A 21,017-nucleotide genomic window follows, 5' to 3' on the forward strand; every position below is an offset into this window, starting at 1 on the left:
CTTCGGTATTCACCAATGAGAGGGATCTTGATGATGGTGAGGATAATATGAGTAAGGTTGATGTTCTGGAGCATGTTGATATTAAGGGAGAGGAGGTGTTGGAGTTGTTAAAATACATTAGGACAGATAAGTCCCCAGGGCCTGACAGAATATTCCCCAGGCTGCTACAAGAGGCGAGAGAAGAGATTGCTGAGCCTCTGGCTAGGATCTTTATGTCCTCATTGTCCATGGGAATGGTACCGGAGGATTGGAGGGAGGCGAATGTTGTCCCCTTGTTCAAAAAAGGTAGTAGGGATAGTCTGGGTAATTATAGACCAGTGAGCCTTACGTCTGTGGTGGGAAAGCTATTGGAAAAGATTCTTAGAGATAGGATCTATAGGCATTTAGAGAATCATGGTCTGATCAGGGACAGTCAGCATGGCTTTGTGAAGGGCAGATCGTGTCTAACAAGCCTGGTAGAGTTCTTTGAGGAGATGACCAGGCATATAGATGAGGGTAGTGCAGTGGATGTGATCTATATGGATTTTAGTAAGGCATTTGACAAGGTTCCACACGGTAGGCTTATTCAGGAAGTTAGAAGGCATGGGATCCAGGGAAGTTTGGCCAGGTGGATTCAGAAGGCAGAGGGTCGTGGTGGAGGGAGTACATTCAGATTGGAGGATTGTGACTAGTGGTGTCCCACAAGGATCTGTTCTGGGACCTCTACTTTTCATGATTTTTATTAACGACCTGGATGTGGGGGTAGAAGGGTGGGTTGGCAAATTTGCAGACGACACAAAGGTTGGTGATGTTGTAGATAGTGTAGAGGATTGTCAAAGATTGCAGAGAGACATTGATAGGATGCAGAAGTGAGCTGAGAAGTGGCAGATGGAGTTCAACCCGGAGAAGTGTGAGGTGGTACACTTTGGAAGGACAAACTCCAAGGCAGAGTACAAAGTAAATGGCAGGATACTTGGCAGTGTGGAGGAGCAGAGGGATCTCGGGGTACATGTCCACAGATCCCTGAAAGTTGCCTCACAGGTGGATAGGGTAGTTAAGAAAGCTTATGGGGTGTTAGCTTTCATAAGTCGAGGGATAGAGTTTAAGAGTCGCGATGTAATGATGCAGCTCTATAAAACTCTGGTTAGGCCACACTTGGAGTACTGTGTCCAGTTCTGGTCACCTCACTATAGGAAGGATATGGAAGTATTGGAAAGGGTACAGAGGATATTTACCAGGATACTGCCTGGTTTAGAAAGTATGCATTATGATCAGAGATTAAGGGAGCTAGGGCTTTACTCTTTGGAGAGAAGGAGGATGAGAGGAGACACGATAGAGGTGTACAAGATAATAAGAGGAATAGATAAGAGTGGATAGCCAGCGCCTCGTCCCCAGGGCACCACTGCTCAATAAAAGAGGACATGGCTTTAAGGTAAGGGGTGGGAAGTTCAAGGGGGATATTAGAGGAAGGTTTTTTACTCAGAGAGTGGTTGGTGCATGGAATGCACTGCCTGAGTCAGTAGTGGAGGCAGATACACTAGTGAAGTTTAAGAGACTACTAGACAGGTATATGGAGGAATTTAAGGTGGGGGTTTATATGGGAGGCAGGGTTTGAGGGTCGGCACAACATTGTGGGCCGAAGGGCCTGTACTGCGCTGTACTATTCTATCTTCTATGTTTCTTGGTTTCTGTTATTTTGTATTATTTATCCCCCAATGGAATAAATTTCTCATATAAAAGACTGAGTTACTCATCCAGTAAAAAAACAAAATTTTGCATATTTGCAGGCAGTTTATCAAAAATACGTCTGTTGTTATTTAGAATAGGGTTTCAAAAAAAACTTGCAATTACTGTTCTTAGAATGGAAAATTAACAATCAACTATATGCAGGAACTAGAAGCCTCTTTGGAAGCAGAATAACAATTTTCTGTTCAGCAATATGCACTAGTTGAGAGTACAAGAGTGTACTTGAGCTTCAGATCATTCTCTCTGGTGACACATCTTGTATCCAAACAGCAAAATTGAGATTAATAAATCACTATTCTAGCACTTGATAGACGACGTGGAATTTTACAGTGGCCACATCATTAATTGGCTCTAATGTAGCTTTAGTAATGAAAGGTAAAGCAATTCAAGTTTTCCATCCTTTATCTAAAATTAAGATGCCACAAAAAACTTTATGAAATTACAAGGAAATCACCAGTGGGTTCAGAATATCACTACAGATTTATAACAATTAAACTCAATCTCTTTACAATCACAAAGAGAAAATCTGCAGATACTGGAAATCAAAACAATACACACAAAATGTATTCATTTGTATTCATGTATTTTGATGATTGTATGAGTTTTTGGAAATGGATACATACAATCCATTGTAAATTTTAGCATGTCTATAGAAAAAAATTGAGATATTTAAACTGAAGTTTGTCAGTAGACCTGCAACTTCTCTCCTACCTGCCGATAAAAAAACTTCCACTAGCAAGTTAAGAGTGGCCTCTCTTGTGAAGAGAGGTCAAGAATTAACAGAAAAGATCCAAAAGAAAAAATAGGAGTATATGGCAAGTGTTCTTGTGATTTATCTAATAATTCTGCCCTCCTTTTAGGAACTTCGTATTATTGATGAGGCAAAGGCTAGATTTTGTAAATTATGGCTTGCCACTCAAATCTAGGCCTCTCCAAGGCATGAACTTGCCTTTCTTCAGCAGCTTCAGTTCAAGGGGATTCCTGACACTCAGCTGCTGCGAGACTGTCAAGCTGGATGAACAGTCAATTACATTTGAGAACTCTTACAGACAGCATGCTAACCAATTTTTCTGGCTATTGTTTTCAGCATTCCACATAGTGCTGAATAAAGGAAGACATGCACACAAGATTAAGGCACAAGCTGAAAGATAAAAAATATTAAGCCTAACAGCCCAACTCTGTTGTCACTGGCAAGGTGCCCATGCTCTTCGAAAGCAAACAAAAAAAAGTTTGTTATGCCTCTCCGGTGGAAATTTGCAGAGATCCTGTCAATAATGTCTGCCGCAATGCAAGCAACTCATGGTAGGAGGCCAGAGCACAATGAACGTAAAATCTTTACAGCTAGCCACAAGGATCTGCGTTAGTTTCATTATTTACTTCTTTATTAATCTTTTAATCTTTGAAATCCAGATTAGAAAATTTGCAAACAACATCAAGATTGCAGTGAGGCAGTGGACAGTGAGGAAGGTTTTGCAGCTGAATCTTAATCAACTGTGAAAATAGGCTAAGAAATGACAGATGGAATTTAATAGAGACACGTGTAAGGTATGCTTTGGGAGGACAAACCAGGGCAAGACCTACACAGAGAATGGTAGGGCTTTGAAATGCGAGGCAGATTTATAATTCATAAAGTTAACAAGTTTCACATCACATGCCGGTGATAATAAACCTGATTGTGATTCCTACAAAGTCCCTAAAGGGAGCTTTTGGCACACTGGCCTTCATAAACCAAGGCATTGAGTAAAAGAGTGGGATGTTATGTTGAAGATATACATGACATTGGAGAGTCTGAATTTGGTGTATTGTGTGCAGTTCTGGTCACCTAACTACAGGAAAGATATCAATGAGCTTGAAAGAGTACAGATTTGCAAAGAATTGAGGACCTGAGTTATGGGGAAAACTTGAATAGATTAGGACTTTATTCCCTGGAGTGCAAAAGATAGAGGGGATGAGAGTATACAAAATCATGAGGGGTACTGATAGGGTTAATTCATTCAGGTTGAGGGAGACTACAACAAGAGGTTATGGGTTTAGGATGAAAGGTGAAATATTTAAGAGAAATCGGAGGGAAAACTTCACTTAGAGGGTGGTGCAAGTGTGGAATGAGCTGCAAGTGGAAGTAGCAGATGCAGGTTCAATTGTGATAGTAAAGAAAAGTTTGGTTAGGTACATGGATGGAGGGTTTTAAAGGATATGGTTGGGGCGCAGGTAGATGGCACAAGATGGACCAGAGGGCCTATTTCTGTGCTGTAGTACTCAATGACAAGAATAAGTTCTATTTTTAAATGATGTTTTAAACTTTTATATGTTTTAATAGTGAGAGCATCTAATGTTTCCCAAACAATGAAATTCGAATAACAGCTGGTTTAAATTTGAGAAGTGTTCACCAAACCATTTAAGTATTTGGACAAAGAAAAGCTATCATAATTGGCCACTGACCATTAAGTAAGAATCACTCACACTTTGCTTTCTGCGAGAGAAAGCTTGTCTGCAAGAAGCTGTATCTCTGACTCTTTTTCATGCTTTATGAGGTGACACTGAAGCTCCTTTTCACGTGTTGATGTTAACAATGTCTCAAGGTTCTTTATGGTGACCCTTTCACTGCTCAGCTGTTTCTTTATAAGTTCATTTTCAGCCTTTATATCTTCTAGTTCACTTATAGCCTGTAAAGATGTTAAGAAAATGTATTGAGAGAACAAAAAATACATAACCCAGCAGTTTCATCAGAACAAGGAAAGATTAAGAAAATTAATCAAGATCTTCACTAAATTATCTAGTAAATTGAAAATAGCAGTGAAACTCAGAAGGTACAGAAGATGCTAGGAAGTTTAATGTTATACTTGGGTAACTGAAGGATATGATTAACTTGATTAGAAGATCTCAAACCTAATCAGAAATCAGTAATCCAATGTAAATTTAGTTTGTAATTTGCTTGGGCCATTAGTTAAAATTATAGTAAGTACTGTAGGGTGCAAAAATATTATTGTGAAAGGTACCATTATATAGCTAAAGCTAACTGAATTTGCCTCAAAAATGGAGGAACAGTTTACTTCAGAAAACGGTGCCTCAGTTTCTTTACCCAGTCGGATGTATGGTATAGGCAGGATATGTGAGAAGGGAAGAGGAAAAATGAGCAATAATATTCTGTAAGCCATCTATTTAGCTGATGTACATTTTCATTATAAAGGCAACCCCTCCCCCCCCCAACAAATTATAACCACTCAGGTAACGAAAATTCACAACTAAAAACTGAGATACAGAATAGAATTTCCTCTCATAGAACTTTTGTGAAAAAAGTAGATAAATCAACAACCTTTCTTTCAACTCATGCTTCTTTACATATAATACACACTCAGTGGCCATTAGGTACACTTGCTCTTTAATGCAAATATTTAATTAGCCAATTTGTAGCAGCAACTCAATGCATAAAAGCATGCAGGCATGGTTATGAGGTTCAGACCAAACATTAGAATGGAGAAGAAATGTGATCTAAGTGACTCTAACCATGCAATAATTGTTGGTCCCAAATGGGGTAGTTTGAGTATCTCAGAAACTGCTGATCTCCTGGGATTTTTAGACACACCAATCTCTGGAGTTTACAGTTTGGTGCGAAAAACAATTTAGAAAAACCCAATGAGCAGCTGTTCAATTCTGTGAGTGAAAACGCTTTTACGAGAGAGGTCAGAGGAGAATGGCCAGTATGGTTCAAGTTGACAGGAAGGCAACAGCAACAGAAATGCATTGCAATGGTGGTGTGCAGAAGAACATCTCTGAATGCACAAAAACAACAAACTTTGAAGATGGGCTACAACAGCAGAACCGGGTTCCACTCATGTACCTAATAAAGTGTCCACTGAGTGTATGTTGAGGAGGGAGAGTCACCTGCATTCTATTTGATCAAAAGGAAAACATAAATTAAAACAAGGAACAAATTACAATAAGTTCATTTTCCTTAAGACTTGTTCTAATTCTTAAAATTTCCCACTTTGTAAGCTGCTTTGATTCTGAACCATCTGGACTAAAATTACAGAAGGAACTCTAATGGGAGATAAAATATGCATCTAAAGATACACCTGTAATATTACTGTTAATGTTATCAAGCCATACCCTTTCATGTTCCATGCTTTTAGAAGTAAGCTGCCGTGACAGGGTGTCCTTATTAGAATCTAGTTGGGCACAAAGTTCCCTGATTGCAGACAAATCTCCGAACACACGAGATTTTTCAGCTTGTGTCTGTCGTAGCTCTTCCTCCAGTTTGGACATGCTTTTAGCAGAATTTGTTATTTCTTTCTCATAAGCTTGTTGGGCAGATATGTGCTAGTTTGAAGAATTTGTGGTTACATACACAAAAACAAGCATATAGTTAGCACGTTAATCTTGAAACAAATAACCTTTACAATGTAGGTTAAGAGGTAAGCTATCAGCAAAATAAAGTAAAAATAAAGCATTTTGTAAACTATTTTCAGTACAGCCTTCCACTGAGTAGCTCCTGGAACAGCATTTGATCTCAAAGTGTAGACAGTTTACATGCTAGAAAACAATAGAGAAATGTAGCCAACAGAAGAAATGTATTACATGAACAAATAATGAGAACAGATAATAGGAAGAAGAAAACATCAGGACAATATAAACTTAAAAGGAAGTGTGCTTGAAAATATATACTACTTTTATTCTCATATTAATCCTTTTTGGGATAGATGTCCGGGGCAGATAGCCTCTTTAACTCATATGTTTTGGTCTTGCCCTACTTTGGAAACTTTTTGGAGAGACATTTTTAATATTATCTCCAAGGTATTGAATATAGATATCTCTCCTCACCCTATTACTGCTATCTTTGGACTACCTAAAATTTCCAGTAATCTCTCCCCTTCAGCCCGTAGAATGATTGCATTTCTTACTTTAATGGCGAAAAGATGTATCTTACAACATTGGAAAGAGCTTAATGCTCCAACTACCTTTTTTTGGTTTTCTCAGACGATATTATGCTTGAATTTGGAGAAAATTAGAAGCAATCTTTATGACTCCTCATTTAAATTTGAACAGACTTGGAGATCTTTTATTCAATATTTTCATTTAATGTAATATATACCCTTCTTGTTTTTTTTCACTGTTTTTAATGGAGGTCGGGATTGAGGACGTGATTTTAAGTTTAACTCTGTTTGGTTTCAAGTTAGCCCATTGCTTTGCGTTGCTTTTAGTTAGTTGCACGGTGGGTTTTTTTTTGGGTTTTTTTTTCTTTTTCTCCATTGATATATATATAAAATTAGTATACTATTATGTTACCTTGGTATGTTATGTTTAAATTACATTGTTTGTAGTATTTTTTTTGCATTAATATCTTCTGTAATTTTATTATATTCTAACAATGTATTAGTGTCTATATGGTTTACCTTTTTGTATACTTATTTAATAAAAAGATTTAAAAAGAAAGAAAGAAAACATATACTACTGAAGTTAGAGAACATGACTAGTTGAATCAACATGTAAATGAACACCCACTGCAATAAGGCATAATAAAAAGTTTTTCAATAAACCAGTTAACGAATAGCAATTATTAAAGTTTACGTCAGAACATGATTTGTTTTATCAGCCAATCAGATTTCATGACCATTTTCCACTCTAAGTCAAGACTTGTTAAAGCAATGGTTACTAACTTTCTGCTCCACTTTGCAGTAATGATTTTAGAAGAAAGATAGCTGGTTTTTAAAAGTCCACAGCATGAAATATATACAAGCTTGTGGATACCTTCTTGAGGATTCTGTCAAGAACCATTTCTAAATCACAGGCAGGAATCCTAAATCTAATTAATCAATTTTTACATTTAGAGAAACAGCACAGAGATAGGCCCCTTCCAGCCCAGTGAGCCTGTGCAACCCAATTACACCCATGTGACCAATTAACCCTCTAACCCGTACATCTTTTGGAATACCTCTTGTATTTCCCTTTCGAGCTTGACCACTTTCTCCTCAAGATGTCGTCTTTCTGTATCTACAGACAGGAGCTCCAAGCGAATTGAACTGCTCTCTCCCTCTGCCTGATGGGCCTTATGCTCCCAGTTTTCAGCCTGGTTAGTTGCCAGTCGGAACTGCTCCAGCATGTGATGAAGCTCTTGTTCCTATTATTTAAAAGAAACTTAAGCATAGACATCTCAAGATGAACATAAAACATAGAACAGTACAGCCCATGATGTTGTGCTGATCTACATAAACCTGCCAACAATCAACCTAACCCTTCCCTCCTACATAGTCCATAACCCTGCATTTTTCTTATAACCATGAACCCGAGTCTCTTAAATGTAATTATTGTATAAGCCTCTTTCATTACCCCCAGGCAGTGCATGCTAATCACAGACCACTGTCTGTAAAAAACCTGCCCCCGATATCTCACCTAAACTGTATTTGTCAACACTGGTTGTCCACTTTGTCTGTGCTTCTTATAACCTTATAAACCTCTATCAAATCACCTCTCATCCTCCTTAACTCCAAAGAGAAAAGACCTAGCTTGCTCAGCATTCCTCATAAGGCATGTTCTCTAATCCAGGCAACATCCTGGTATATCTCCTCTGCACTTTCTCTAAAGCTTTCACATCCTTCCTATAATGAGGCAACCAGGTCTGAACACAACGCTCCAAGTGTGGCTTGACCAAAGTTTTATAGAGCTGCAATATCTCCTTGCGGCTCACGAAAACAATGCTGTCAAATGAAGGCCAACACACCACAGGTCTTCTTCACCATCCTATCAACCTGTGTGACAACTCTGAGGGTTCGATGGACTTAGACCCCTAGACACCTTTGCTCCTCCACTCTGCTACATATCCTGCCATTAGCCTTGTACTCCTTCAAGTTCGACCTTACAAAGTGTATCACTTCACTTTTCCAGATTAAACTACATCTGCCATCTCTCTACTCAGCTCTGCACCTGTCTATAATCTCGTTGTAGCCTATGATAATCGTCCATACTATGCACAAAGTCACCAATCTTTGTGTCATCTGCAAAATAAGTACAGACTAATCTTAACTCATATTTATTCATTTTTTAAGGTATAAAACAACCTAATTTGACAGATCTACTTTTCTTCCCCCCTCGTAACAATCACTGGCCAATTCAGTGGTTTCCAATTTACAATTTAAAAATATAGAAAATATTGATAAAACTTCCTTAAACATTTTTTTCTTAATAAAGCAGGAGTTATTTAAGAGAAAACTAAGAATTATCCCTCCTCTTCGAGAGCTGTCTGTCAACAATTGTTCAAGGGTACAGTGTGAGACTCAGGAACTGAATACCTATGATCTATCATTTCAATTTGGATGGAACCACATGAAGAGGAACAGCTGTCTTATATTGAGATATAAAGTGGTGTCCTCAATAAGGGCACCAGCATATTAGAAAGCACAGAAAATTAAACACAAATTCCTAATTTCTGGAACAACACATTTTCAGTATTACGTGTGTGCGAGCTCTGTAATGAATTACTTTAATAAAAAGATTTTGAGTATTCATTGTTATAGTTTCTGTATTAAAACAAAACTTTTGTGCTGCTGAGCCTATATTGGGATTGAGCAGCTGTTCAATGAGTTGGGACTTAAGTAACAATGAAGCAGAGTTTGAATTGTTGCCAGTGCATGGGATTCAATAGCAAGGTGGAATTAACATAAGGCAGTGAAAAGCATAACTGGCCATTGTGTGAAAGGTCCACATGTTAGAGTGGGGCGGTTTTGGCTTTGGCTCATCAGACCTGGGCGACAAACTATCTGGCAAGCGTTTTCTTCTTTTTTACTCTTCGTCCCCTGTCTGGTCGGGCACAGTTAGAGTAGAGAGTATGACACCAGGGATAGTGTTATGTTCTTTGTATAAGATATGGGAATTCTGGAAGAGCTACAGCCTCCCAGATAACCACACTTGCACCAGGCGCACCAAGCTGCAGCTCAATGACATTCGGCTCATACAGGAGACTGAGAAAATGATAGATAGGAGTCACCCCCAAGTTGCAGGAGACAATTAACTGGGTGGCTGTCAGAAAAAGGAAGGGGAATGGGCAGACGGGACAGAGTACCCCTGTGGCAGATCCCCTCAAAAATAAGTATAGCGCTTTGGAAACCATTGAGGGGGATGTCCAACCAGGAGGAGTCACAGCAACTAGGTCTCTGGCACTGTGGCTCAGAAGAGAGGCGCAGAGGACTGCAGTAGTAATAGGAGATTCCATAGTTACAGGAATTGAGGCAAGATTCTGTGGATTTGAAAGAGACTCCCGGATGATATGTTGCCTCCCAGGTACCAGAGTCAGCAATGCCTCGGGTCCACAGCATTCTGAAGCAGGAGGGTGAGCAGCCAGAAGTCTTAGTACTTATTGGCACCAATGACAGGTAGGAAAGGCAAGGAGGTCCTGAAGAGAAATTTTAGGGAGCTTGGCAGAAAGTTGAAAAGCAGGACTTCCAGGATGGTAATCTCTGGATTGGTGCCTGTGCCACACACCAGTGGGGGTAAGAATGAGGGTAAATGTGTGGCTAAGGAACTGATCCAGGGGGCAAGGATTCATATTTCTGGATTACTGGGATTGCTTCTGCGGAAAGAATAACCTGAACCTGAGGGTTACCAATATCCTTGCAGGTGGGTTTGCTACAGCTGTTCAGGAGGGTTTCAACTAAGTTGGCAGGGGGATGGGGACCAGTGATAGGGCTGAGGATGTGGTAGTTGGTTTACAACAGGAGCAGTGTCTAGTGAGACTGCTGATGATAGGGCAAAATTGCAATTAATGCGATGTTGCAATGTAAAAGCAGGATAACATTGAAAAGGGCATTGAACACAGGAATGGTATCATATTTGAGTGCACCCAGTTTAAGGAATGAGGTTGATGAATGTGCAGCAGTTAGAGATTGGCAAGTACTATGTTGACGGCATCACTGAGTCGTGGCTAAAGAAGATTATAGCTGGGAGCTTAACATCCAAGGATACACACTGTATCAAAGCAACACTCACAACACACTGGAGGAACTCAACAGGTCGGGCAGCATCCGTGGAAAAGATCGGTTGACGTTTCGGGCCGGAACCCTTCATCAGGACTGTAGAGGGAAGGGGTAGAGGCCCTATAAAGAAGGTGGGGGGAGAGTGGGAAGGAGAAGGCTGGTAGGTTCCAGGTGAAAAACCAGTAAGGGGAAAGATAAAGGGTGGGGGAAGGGAGGCAGGGAGGAGATACGCAGGAAAGGTGAAGAAGGAAAAGGGGAAAACACAATGGGTAGTAGAAGGAGGCGGAACCATGAGGGAGGTGATAGGCAGCTGGGGGAGTGGGCAGAGTGACATAGGGATAGGGGAAGGGAGGGGGAGGGTTCCGGTAATATAATTCCGGGAGTTATATACAGGCCTCCAAACTGTAGCAAAGATATGGGTTACAAATTACAACAGGAGATAGAAAATGCATGTCAAAAGGACAAAGCTATGATAGTCATGGGAGACTTCAATATGTGGGTACATTGGGAAAATCAAGTTGGTGCTAGATCCCAAGTGAGTGAATTTGTAGAATACCTACAAGATGGCTTTCTAGAGTAGCTCATGATGAGCCCACTAGGGGTTCAGCTATTCAGGCTTGAGCGCTGTGCCTGAAATGGAGAGAGAGAGAGCAGTTTCAAGTTCCTGGGTGTCAAGATCTCTGAGGACCTAACCTGGTCCCAACATATCAATGCAGTTATAAAGGTGGCAAGAGAGCGACTATACTTCATTAGGAGTTTGAAGAGATTTTGTATGTCAACAAATACACTCAAAAACTTCTATAGATGTACCGTGGAGAGCACTTTGACATTTTTCCCTCTTCTATATTATGTACTGCATTGAACTGCTGCTGCTAAGTTAACAAATTTCACAACACATGCCAGTGATAACAAACCTGATTCTGATTCTGGTAAGGCCTCACTTGGACTATTGTGAGCAGTTTTGAGCCCCTAAACTAAGGAAGGATATGCTGACATTGGAGAGGTTTCAGAGATGTTCACAAGAGGGATTTTGGGAATTCAGAAGAATGGGGGGAGGGGGGATTCTCATTGAAACCTATCGAATGGTGAAAGGCCTTGATAATGTGGACGTGGAGAGGATGTTTCCTATGGTGGGAGGGAACTAGTCTAGGACTGAGTAGAAAAGGCAGTTTGGTGCTTTGAGCAGCAGCCAATCAGCATTTGGGATTGATTGAGGCTTGAGCTCTTCAAGACTTCAGAGAGGCTTGAATGAGAGAAGGCAAAAAAAGCTGTAGGTTGTTTTTTTTTTCTTGCCCTTCCAGTTTGTTTTTTCTTCTTTATAGTTGCTCAGTTATGAACAGTAGAGATGCCAGGCAGGATACTGGATGCTCCTCTTGTAGGATATGGGAATGCAGGGAGACCTTCAGCGTCCCTGACAACTACACCTGTGAGAAGTGCATCCAACTGCAGCTGCTAACACTCTGCGATAAGGAGTTGGAGTTGGAGCTGGAACTGGATCATATGGGAGGCTTAGTGGGTGATAGGTAAGACCATAAGACATATGAGCAGAACAAGGCCATTCAGCCCATTGAATCTGCTCCGCCATTCAATCACGACCGATCACAGATCCCACTCAACCCCATACACTTGCCCTCTTGCAAAATCCCTTGATACCTTGACCGATTGGTTTCCGCCTTAAATATACCCACAGACTTGGCCTCCAGCGCAGTCTGTGGCAGTGCATTCCACAGATTCACTACTTCCTGGCTACAAAAATTCCTCCTTAGCCCTTTTCTAAAAGGATGCCCTTCAATTTTGATGCTGCGCCTTCAATTCTGGATACCCCCACCATAGGAAACATTCTCTCCACATCTACCCTAACTAGTCCTTTCAACATTCAGTAGGTTTCAGTGAGATCCCCACGCATTCTCCTAAATTCCAGTGAGTACAGGCCCAAAGGTGCCAAATGCTCCTCATATGTTAACCCCTTCATTCCCAGAATTTTCCTCATGAACCTCCTCTGGAGTCTATCTCCAATGGCAACACATCCATTGTTGAAAATACTCCAACTGGTGACTGGAGTCTTATAAAGCCTCAGCATTATTTCCATGTTTTTAATTTCCATTCCAATTGAAATAAATGTCAACATTACATTTGCCTTCCTTACCACAGACTCAACATGTAAATTAATCTTCAGAGTCTTGCACAAGGACTCCTAAGTCCCTCTGATATTTGAACCTTCACTCCATTCAGATGATAGTCTGCACTGTTGTTCCTTCTAGCAAAATGCATTATCATACATTTCCCAACACTGTCTTCCATCTGCCACTTTTTACCCATTCTTCCAGTTTGTCCAAGTCCTGCTGCAATTGCATTGCTTCTTCAGCACTACCTACCCGTCCACCTATCTTTGTATCATCTACTAATTTTATCACAAAGCCATCAATTCCATTATCTAAATCACTGAAAAACAATGTGAAAATTATCGGTCCCAATACTGACCCCTGAGGAACACCACTAGTCACTGGTAGCCAACTAAGAAAAGTCCCCTTTTATTCCCACTCGCTGCCTCCTTCCTGTCAGCCATTCCTCTATCCATGCCAGTAACTTTCCTGCAACACCATAGGATTTTATCCTGTTAAGCAACCTCATGTGTGGCACTTTATCAAATGCCTTCTGAAAATCCAAGTAAATGTCATCCACTGCCTATCCTTTGTCCACCCTGCTTGTTATTTCTTTGAATAGATTTATCAGGCAAGATTTCCCTTCACAGAAATTTTGCTGACTTTGACTTATTTTATCACTAGTCTCCAAGTACCCCAAAACCTCATCCTTAATAATGGACTCCATCACTTTCCCAACCACTGAGGTTAGGCTAACTGGCCTATAATTTCTTTTATTTTACCTTCCTCCCTTCTTAAACAGCGGAGTGACATTTGTAATCGTCCAGTCCTCTGGGCCCATGCCAGAATCAAGTGATTCTTGAACGATCATGACAATGCAACCGTTATCTCTTCAGTAACCTTGCTCAGGATTTTGGGATGCAGTCCATCTAGTCCAGGTGACTTACTCACCTTAAGATCTGAGTTTGTCTAGCACTTTTTCCTTTGTAATAGCAATGCCACTCGCTCCTGCCCCCCGACACTCATGGGCCTCTGGTACACTGCTAGTGTCTTCCACAGTGAAGTCAGATGCAAAGTACCCATCAAGCTTATCTGCCATTTATTTGTCCCCCATTACTACCTCATCAGCATCATTTTCCAGTGGTCCACTATCAACTCCCCCCCCCCCCCTTTTACTCTTCATGCAATTGATAAAACTTTTGGTATCCTGTTTTATATTATTGGCTAGTTTGTCTTCATATTTCATCTTTTCCCTTTTCATAGCCCTTTTTAGTTGCCTTTTCTTGTAGTTTAAAAGCTTCCCAATTATCCAAGTTCCCACTCACTTTTGCTACCTTATATGCCCAGTTCTCGGCTTTTATGCAGTCCTCAACTTCCCTTGTCAGCCACGGTTGCCTACCCCTGCCATTTTGATCACTCCCTCCTAAGGGTTCCCTTACGTTAAGCTCCCCGCTAAGATCTGGGTTATTACACTATATCCAATCTAAGGTAGCCTTTCCCTGAATAGGCTCAAGTACAAGCTGCTCTAAAATGCCATCTCGTAGACATTCAACAAATTCCCTTTCTTGTGATCCGACACCAACCTGATTTTCCCAATCCCCTTGTACATTGAAGTGCCCCATTACAATTGTGAAAATACCCTTATTACATGCCTTTTCCAGCTCCCTTTGCAATCTCAACTCCACATCTTGGCTACTATTTGGAGGTCTACGTATGATTCCCATAATGGCCTTTTTTTTAACCCTTGCAGTTTCTTAACTCCATCCACAAAGATTCAACATTCTCTGAACCTATGACACCTCTTTCTAAAGATGTAATTCTATCTCTTAGTCACACCATCACCTATGCCTTCCTGCCTGTCCTTTCAATACAAAGTATATCCTTTGATGTGAAGCTCCCAGCCACGACTCAGTGATGCCCACAATGTCATACCAAACAATCTCTAATTGCGCTTAAGATCATCCACCTTCTTCCAAATACTATGCCTACTTAAGTACATCACCTTCAGTCCTGCATTCTTTGCCCTTTTGAATTTTGCCTCTGTGGTGCAAAGTAACTCATTGCTCTGTCTGCATTTGTACCCAATCATTGGCTTGTCCTTTCATACACTCATGTTACATCCATCATCTACTTGTAAGCCTGCTGCTTCATCCTCAGCTTTATCATACATGGACAGAGCTAGTTACACCCAAGGAAACTGGATGACACTCAGGAAAGGGAAAGGGGTTAAACAGCCAGTGCAGAGTACCCCTGTGTCCCTTCCCCAACAACAGGTATACCACTTTGGATACTGTTCGCGGGGGCAAGTGACCTAGCAGAGGAAATTCACAGCAGTCAGGTCAATGACAGTGAGTCTGGCTCTGTGACTCAGAAGAGAAAGAGCCGGGCTATGGTGATAGGGGAACATTAGTTAGGAGACCAGAAAGGAGGTCCTGTGCACGAGAACAAGATTCCTGGATCGTTTTTGCCTCCTGGGTGCCAGGAACCAGGACATCTCAGATTCAGTCCTCAGCATTCTTAAGAGGGAGCGTAAACAGCCAGAGGTCTTGGGCCATGTAGGTACCAATGACATAGGTAAGAAGAGTGCCTAGGTTCTGCAAAGTGAATTCAGGGAGTTAGACACTAAGTTAAATGCAGGGTGGTGATTGCAGAATTGATAACTGTGCCATGTGCTAGTGAGGACAGAAATAGTAAGATTATACAGCTTAACACATGGCTAAGGAGTTGGGAGAGGGGGGAGGGCATAAGATTTTCAGATCACTGGGCTCTATTCCAGGGAAGGTGGGGGTAGAAACTAGGGTTGCAGGGGGATCAGAACCAGAGTGCCAGAACAGATAGTGGAGAGAGGTTGTTAAGACCACATACGTCAGGAATCACAAGGCTGAGCATGGTGTGACTAATGTCCTGAGCTGCATATAGCTCAATGCAAGAAGTATCAAAGGAAAGGCACATGAGTCCAGGCCATGGATCAATACAGCAATTATGATATTCTAGCCATTAGTGAGACTTGGTTGCAGGAGGGGCAGGACTGGCAACGCAATATTCTGGTGTTCCGTTGTTTTAGATGCAATAAAGCAGGAGGGATTAAAGGAGGCAGTACCAGTCAAGAAAAATGTCCCGGCAGTGCTCAGTCAGGCAGACTGGAGAACTTGCCTAGTGAGGTGTTATGGGTGGAAATGAGTAATAAGAAAGGTATGACCACGTTAATGGGGCTACTTACAGACCACCCAACAGTCTAAGGGACTTAGAGCAGTGGTCCCCAACCACCGGGCTGCAAGGAAACGATATGATTTGACGATATGAAATGATATGAGTCAGCTGCACCTTTCCTCATTTCATCACACCCACTGTTGAACTTGAACGCACGCGAGGTCATCAGTCGGTCATTAACCTACAACTACTTGATGAGTAAAAAACAAACGTCACTTGAGAGATTCTTTGGAAGAGGTGGTAGGGGACATAAAAGGCCTAACAATAATGATAACGCAGTGACAGCTGAGGCCCAGACTGCAAAAAAAAAGAAAGCTTCCTTCAACAGAAAATACGAGTCATACATAAAATATGGCTTTATTGCGACCAATGACTGGCACGCTCCAAGCCCCCTGTGTGTGATATGTGGAGACAAGCCGTCTAATGAGGCAATGAAGCAATGAAGCCCTCAAAACGGCTTCGGCACCTTGAGTCCAAGCACCCTGTACCTAAAGACAAATCCGTTGAGTTTTTTGAGTGGAAAAAACGTGAGCAAGCGGGACAGAAACAAGTGCTGAGAGCCACCACCTCCACAAATGCTGCTGCCCTGAGAGTGTTGTACATAGTGGCTAGCCATATTGCTAAGGCTAAGGAGTCTTCCACTGCTGGCGAAGAACTGATTCTGCCTGCTGCTAAGGACATGTGCCATGAACTGTTGGGAGACGCTGCAGCTAACAAGATGGCACCGGTTTCTCTTTCAGCTACCACAGTTTCAAGAAGAATCGATGACAGAGTGGAGGACATCGAAGCACAGCTGTTGGAATGGCTTAACGAGTCACCGTGGTATGCTATCCAGGTCGATGAGTCTACCGGTGTCAACAACAAGCGATACATATTTCAAGACAATGCGCACGAGGATATGTTGTGTGCACTGCTGCTGCCAACTAACACAACTGGGGCAGAACTATTCAAGTCTTGGAATGACTACATGCCAGGCAAACTGGACTGGTCATTCTGTGCTGGAATATGCACAGGCGGGGCTGCAGCTATGACTGGACGGCTGTCTGGTTTCACAACCAGAGTCAAAGAGGTTGCTTCTGAATGCCAGTCTACACACAGTGTCATATACAGGGAAATGCTGGCTAGCTAAAAACTATCACCTGATCTTAACAGTGTATTGAGTGACATTGTTGAAGTTATCATCACATCAAAGCAAAAGCCCTTAACTCACGTCTGTTTGAGCAGCTTTGCAAGGAAATGGATGCAGAGCACAAATGCCTTCTCTTACGCACTGAAGTCAGGTAATTATCAAGGGGGAGAGCTCCGGCCTGGATTTTTGAGTTAGGAGAGCAGCTACAGAGATTTCTTTCAGGAAAAAAGTCACCACTGGCAGCACACTTCAGTGACAAGGAGTGGATCGCAAAATTCACTTATCTGTGTGACATCCTTCAACCTGCTCAATTAACTCAATTTGTCACTTTAGGGGAGAATGACAACTGTCTTCAATTTGGCAGATAAAGTGTCTGCTTTCAAAGGCAAACTGGAATTGTGGGGATGGCGAGCGGACAGGGGCATATTTGACATGTTCCCAACATTAGCTGGGATTTTGAGAGAGACTGAGGCTGCACCGTCCTCCTCACAGTTGGTGCGCGATCACCTATCTTCGCTGTCAACAGAATTCGAGTGTTACTTCCCAACCGCAAATGACCCAAGACGTGCAAAGGAATGGGTCCGTGACCTATTTGTGAATTTTTCCTGGTGAATCATCCATGCCAGCGCGGGAAGAAGATCAACTCCTCGAGCTTGCAAATGACGGCGGGCTGAAAAGTATGTTTGACATAACATCTCTGCCGGCATTCTGGATCAAAGTCCAAGGCTGAATATCCTGAGATAGCCACTAAAGCACTGAAGACATTGCTTCCATTTCCAACATCATATCTCTGCAAAGTGGAGTTTTTTGCAATTAATGCAACGAAACTAAATTGCAGAAAAGACTGGACATAAGGAACCCCCTTCGAGTATCGCTGTCTCCCATCACCCCTCGATGGGACCGTCTTGTTGCAGGGAAACAAGCCCAGGGCTCCCACTGATTCAGCAATATTGGTGTGTTGCATTGATTTTATATGTGCATACGAGGAAAATATGTGCTGTGTGTTTAATATCCAAACGTTACTTAAAATGTTATGATGCTATTGACTCATAAATGACTTATAATTGACTTATCACTATATTCATGCGAGGAAAATATGCGCTGCGTGTTTAATATTAAATTCGTTAGATAAACCCTTTTAGAAACGAAATTGAGTGTATTAGCCACTTATAAGTGACTTATAGTTGACTTATCACCTATATTCCGGTCACGATTAACATCCCCCCACCCCCTGTTGGCCGGTCTGCAACTGTGTACATACATCTATTGATGCTTCTGGACACCTCTTCAGTGATGTTCCTGGAATCATTGGGTGTTTCGGGTCTTTCAACATCATACAACCTCCTCCAGGTGACCCAGCCGGGGCTGATCAGACCCCAGCTTGTGTCCAGATGGCTAGCTACTTATGACTCCATGGCTCCCCTCCTTTGAGCCACAGCCATTTTGAGGCCCTCTCTGTCGCATCGGTGGTACTGCGGATGGCTCTCCTCTTCCTCTCTCCCTCGATGCCCAAAATGCTGAAGGCTCTAACTAAAGAATGTGCTACGAATCCCCTACAACCAACCTCCACTGGGCATGGCTTGCAGCTTCCTATCAACCCCTCCCTTCGCCATTGCCTCCAGAATTTGGTTAACATCTTCATCAAAATGCTTCCACAGTGAAGTCATGTTAGCTGCAGGCCATTTGATCCGCCTCCTGTTAGACTTCATGTTAAAGCGATTAGTTTGCAACACTTGGAGGTTCCAGGCTCTATGGGGTGACTCCGGGCCCGGCCCCTCCTTCGTCTCACCAGGTTGGACACCTGCGCGTATATTGTCAATATTAAACCAGTCCGCGGTGCAAAAAAGATTGGGGACCCCTGACTTAGAGGAACAAATTTGTAAAGAGATCACAGACTGCGGCAAGAAACACAAGGTTGTTACAGTAGGGGATTTTAACTTTCCACATATTAACAGGGACTCCCATGCTGTAAAAGGACTAGGATATGATCAGGAGTTTGTCAAATGTGTTTAGGAAAGTTTTCTAAATGAGTACGTAGAAGTCCCAATTACAGAGTGTGCGATACTTGATTTGCTATTAGGGAATAAGACAGGGTAGGCGGGAGAAGTTTGTGTAGGTGAATACTTTGCATCTAGTGATCACAATGCCATTAGTTTCAAAGTAAATATACAAAACGATAGGACATGTGCATGGGTTGAGATTCTAATTTGGAGAATGACCTATTTTAAAAGTATCAGAAAGGATCTGGCAAGTGTGAATCGGGACAGGCTGTTTTCTTGCCAATGTGTACTTGGTAAGTGGGAGGCCTTCAAAAGTGAAATTTTGGAGAGAACAAAGCTCGGATGTGTCTGTCAGAATAAAAGGTAAAGATAGGTGTAGGCAACCTTGATTTTCAAAAGATATTGTGGCCCCAGTTAAGAAAAAAAAGGTGCATTGCAGGTTTCGGCAGGTAGGTGCTTATGGAGTGCAACAGAACACTTAAGGGGCTAAAAGGCAGCATGAGATTGTCATAGCAGACAAGGTGAAGGAGAATCCTAAGGGATCCCTCAGATATGTTAAGAGCAAAAGGATAGCAAAGTACAAAAATTAGTCCTCTGTAAGATCAGAATGGTAATCTATGCATGGAGCCAAAAGAGATTGAGGGAAATCTTAAATATAATTTTTGCATCTTTATTTACTTGGGAGATGGACTCAGAGTCTATAGAGGTAAGGCAAAGCAGCAGCAAGATCATGGACCTGATACGGATTACAGAGGAGGTGGTGCTGCTGTTTTAAGGCAATTCAGAGTGGACTAATTCCCTGGGCCTTATAAGGTGTTCCCTCAGACCCTGTGGGTTGCAAGTGCAGAAATTTCAGGGGCCCTGGCAGAGATATTTACATCATACTTGGTGACGGGTGAGGTACCGGAGAATTGGAGGAATTGGATTAGACATTGGCTTTGTGGGAGAAGCCAGAGAGTGGTAGTAGATGGTTACCTCTCTGACTGGAGGCCTGTGACTAGTGGAGTGCTGCAGGAATCGGTGCTGGGTCCATTGATGTTTGTCATCTATACCAACTATCTAGATGATAATGTGGTTAACGGAATCAGCAAATTTGCAGATGACACCAAGACCACAGGTGTAGTGGACGGTGAGGAAGACCATCGCTTGCAGCGGGTTCCGCACCAGCTAGAAAAATGGCAGATGGAAATTAATGCAGAAATCTGTAAGGTTGTAAAGAAAGCTTTTGGCACACTGGCCTTCATAAATCATAAATCCTATATCTTGTGGTCTTTGAGAAGTCTACATCAGCCAGAGCTGTTTAAAATGTAATATTAGGTGAAGGAACAGAAAAAGTGTGAGTTATAAAGTACAGAAACTTAAGGTGGCTGCTGGTTTGAATTTTAAATTAATAACTGACCTAGCAATAAATGCTACCTACAGAAAAGCATTCCAAACTTTTATCGCCCTATGTCTTGAAGTCTCTTCTAGAAAGACCTGTTTCAACCATAAGACATAGGAGCAGAATTACAGTATTCAGCCCATCAAGTCCGCTACATTGTTCAATCACAGCTGATGTATTACCCCTCTGGCGTAACATTTGATGCCTTTATTAATCATGAACTTGCCAACTTTTGCTTTAAATATACAAAATGAGTTGGGCTCCAGTCATCTGTGGCAATGAATTTCACAGATTCACCATGTTTAGATTAAGAAATCCCTCCTCAACTCTGTCTTAATGGGATGTTCCTGTATTCTGAGGCTGTGTCCTTTGGTCCTAGACTCCTCCATTATTGAAAATATCCTCTCAACTTCCTTTCAATATTCAGTCAGTTTCTATGAGATCTGCCCTCATTCTTCTAAACTCGAGAAAGTACAGGCCCAGAACCATCAAACACTCCTCGTACGT

At 41.9% G+C, this 21,017-nt stretch overlaps 1 protein-coding gene across 5 annotated transcripts in view; it reads right to left on the reverse strand.

Annotated features, from left to right (window-relative positions):
- The window catches only part of cep135 (centrosomal protein 135), a 134,199-nt gene that overhangs the window by 5,154 nt on the left and 108,028 nt on the right, over positions 1-21,017 (reverse strand). For 4 of the 5 annotated variants that reach the window (XM_063043105.1, XM_063043103.1, XM_063043102.1 and 1 more), the window contains 3 exons: positions 7,655-7,840; positions 5,833-6,042; positions 4,186-4,388 (listed from right to left, as the gene is read on the reverse strand). In XM_063043105.1, coding sequence (XP_062899175.1) covers positions 4,186-4,388; positions 5,833-6,042; positions 7,655-7,840 — 599 coding nt within the window. The remainder of the gene's footprint in view (positions 1-4,185; positions 4,389-5,832; positions 6,043-7,654; positions 7,841-21,017) is intronic. The other variant, XM_063043104.1, reaches the window with a different exon arrangement.

Source organism: Mobula hypostoma, chromosome 3 (assembly GCF_963921235.1).
Source record: "Mobula hypostoma chromosome 3, sMobHyp1.1, whole genome shotgun sequence".
Lineage (NCBI taxonomy): Eukaryota > Metazoa > Chordata > Chondrichthyes > Myliobatiformes > Myliobatidae > Mobula > Mobula hypostoma.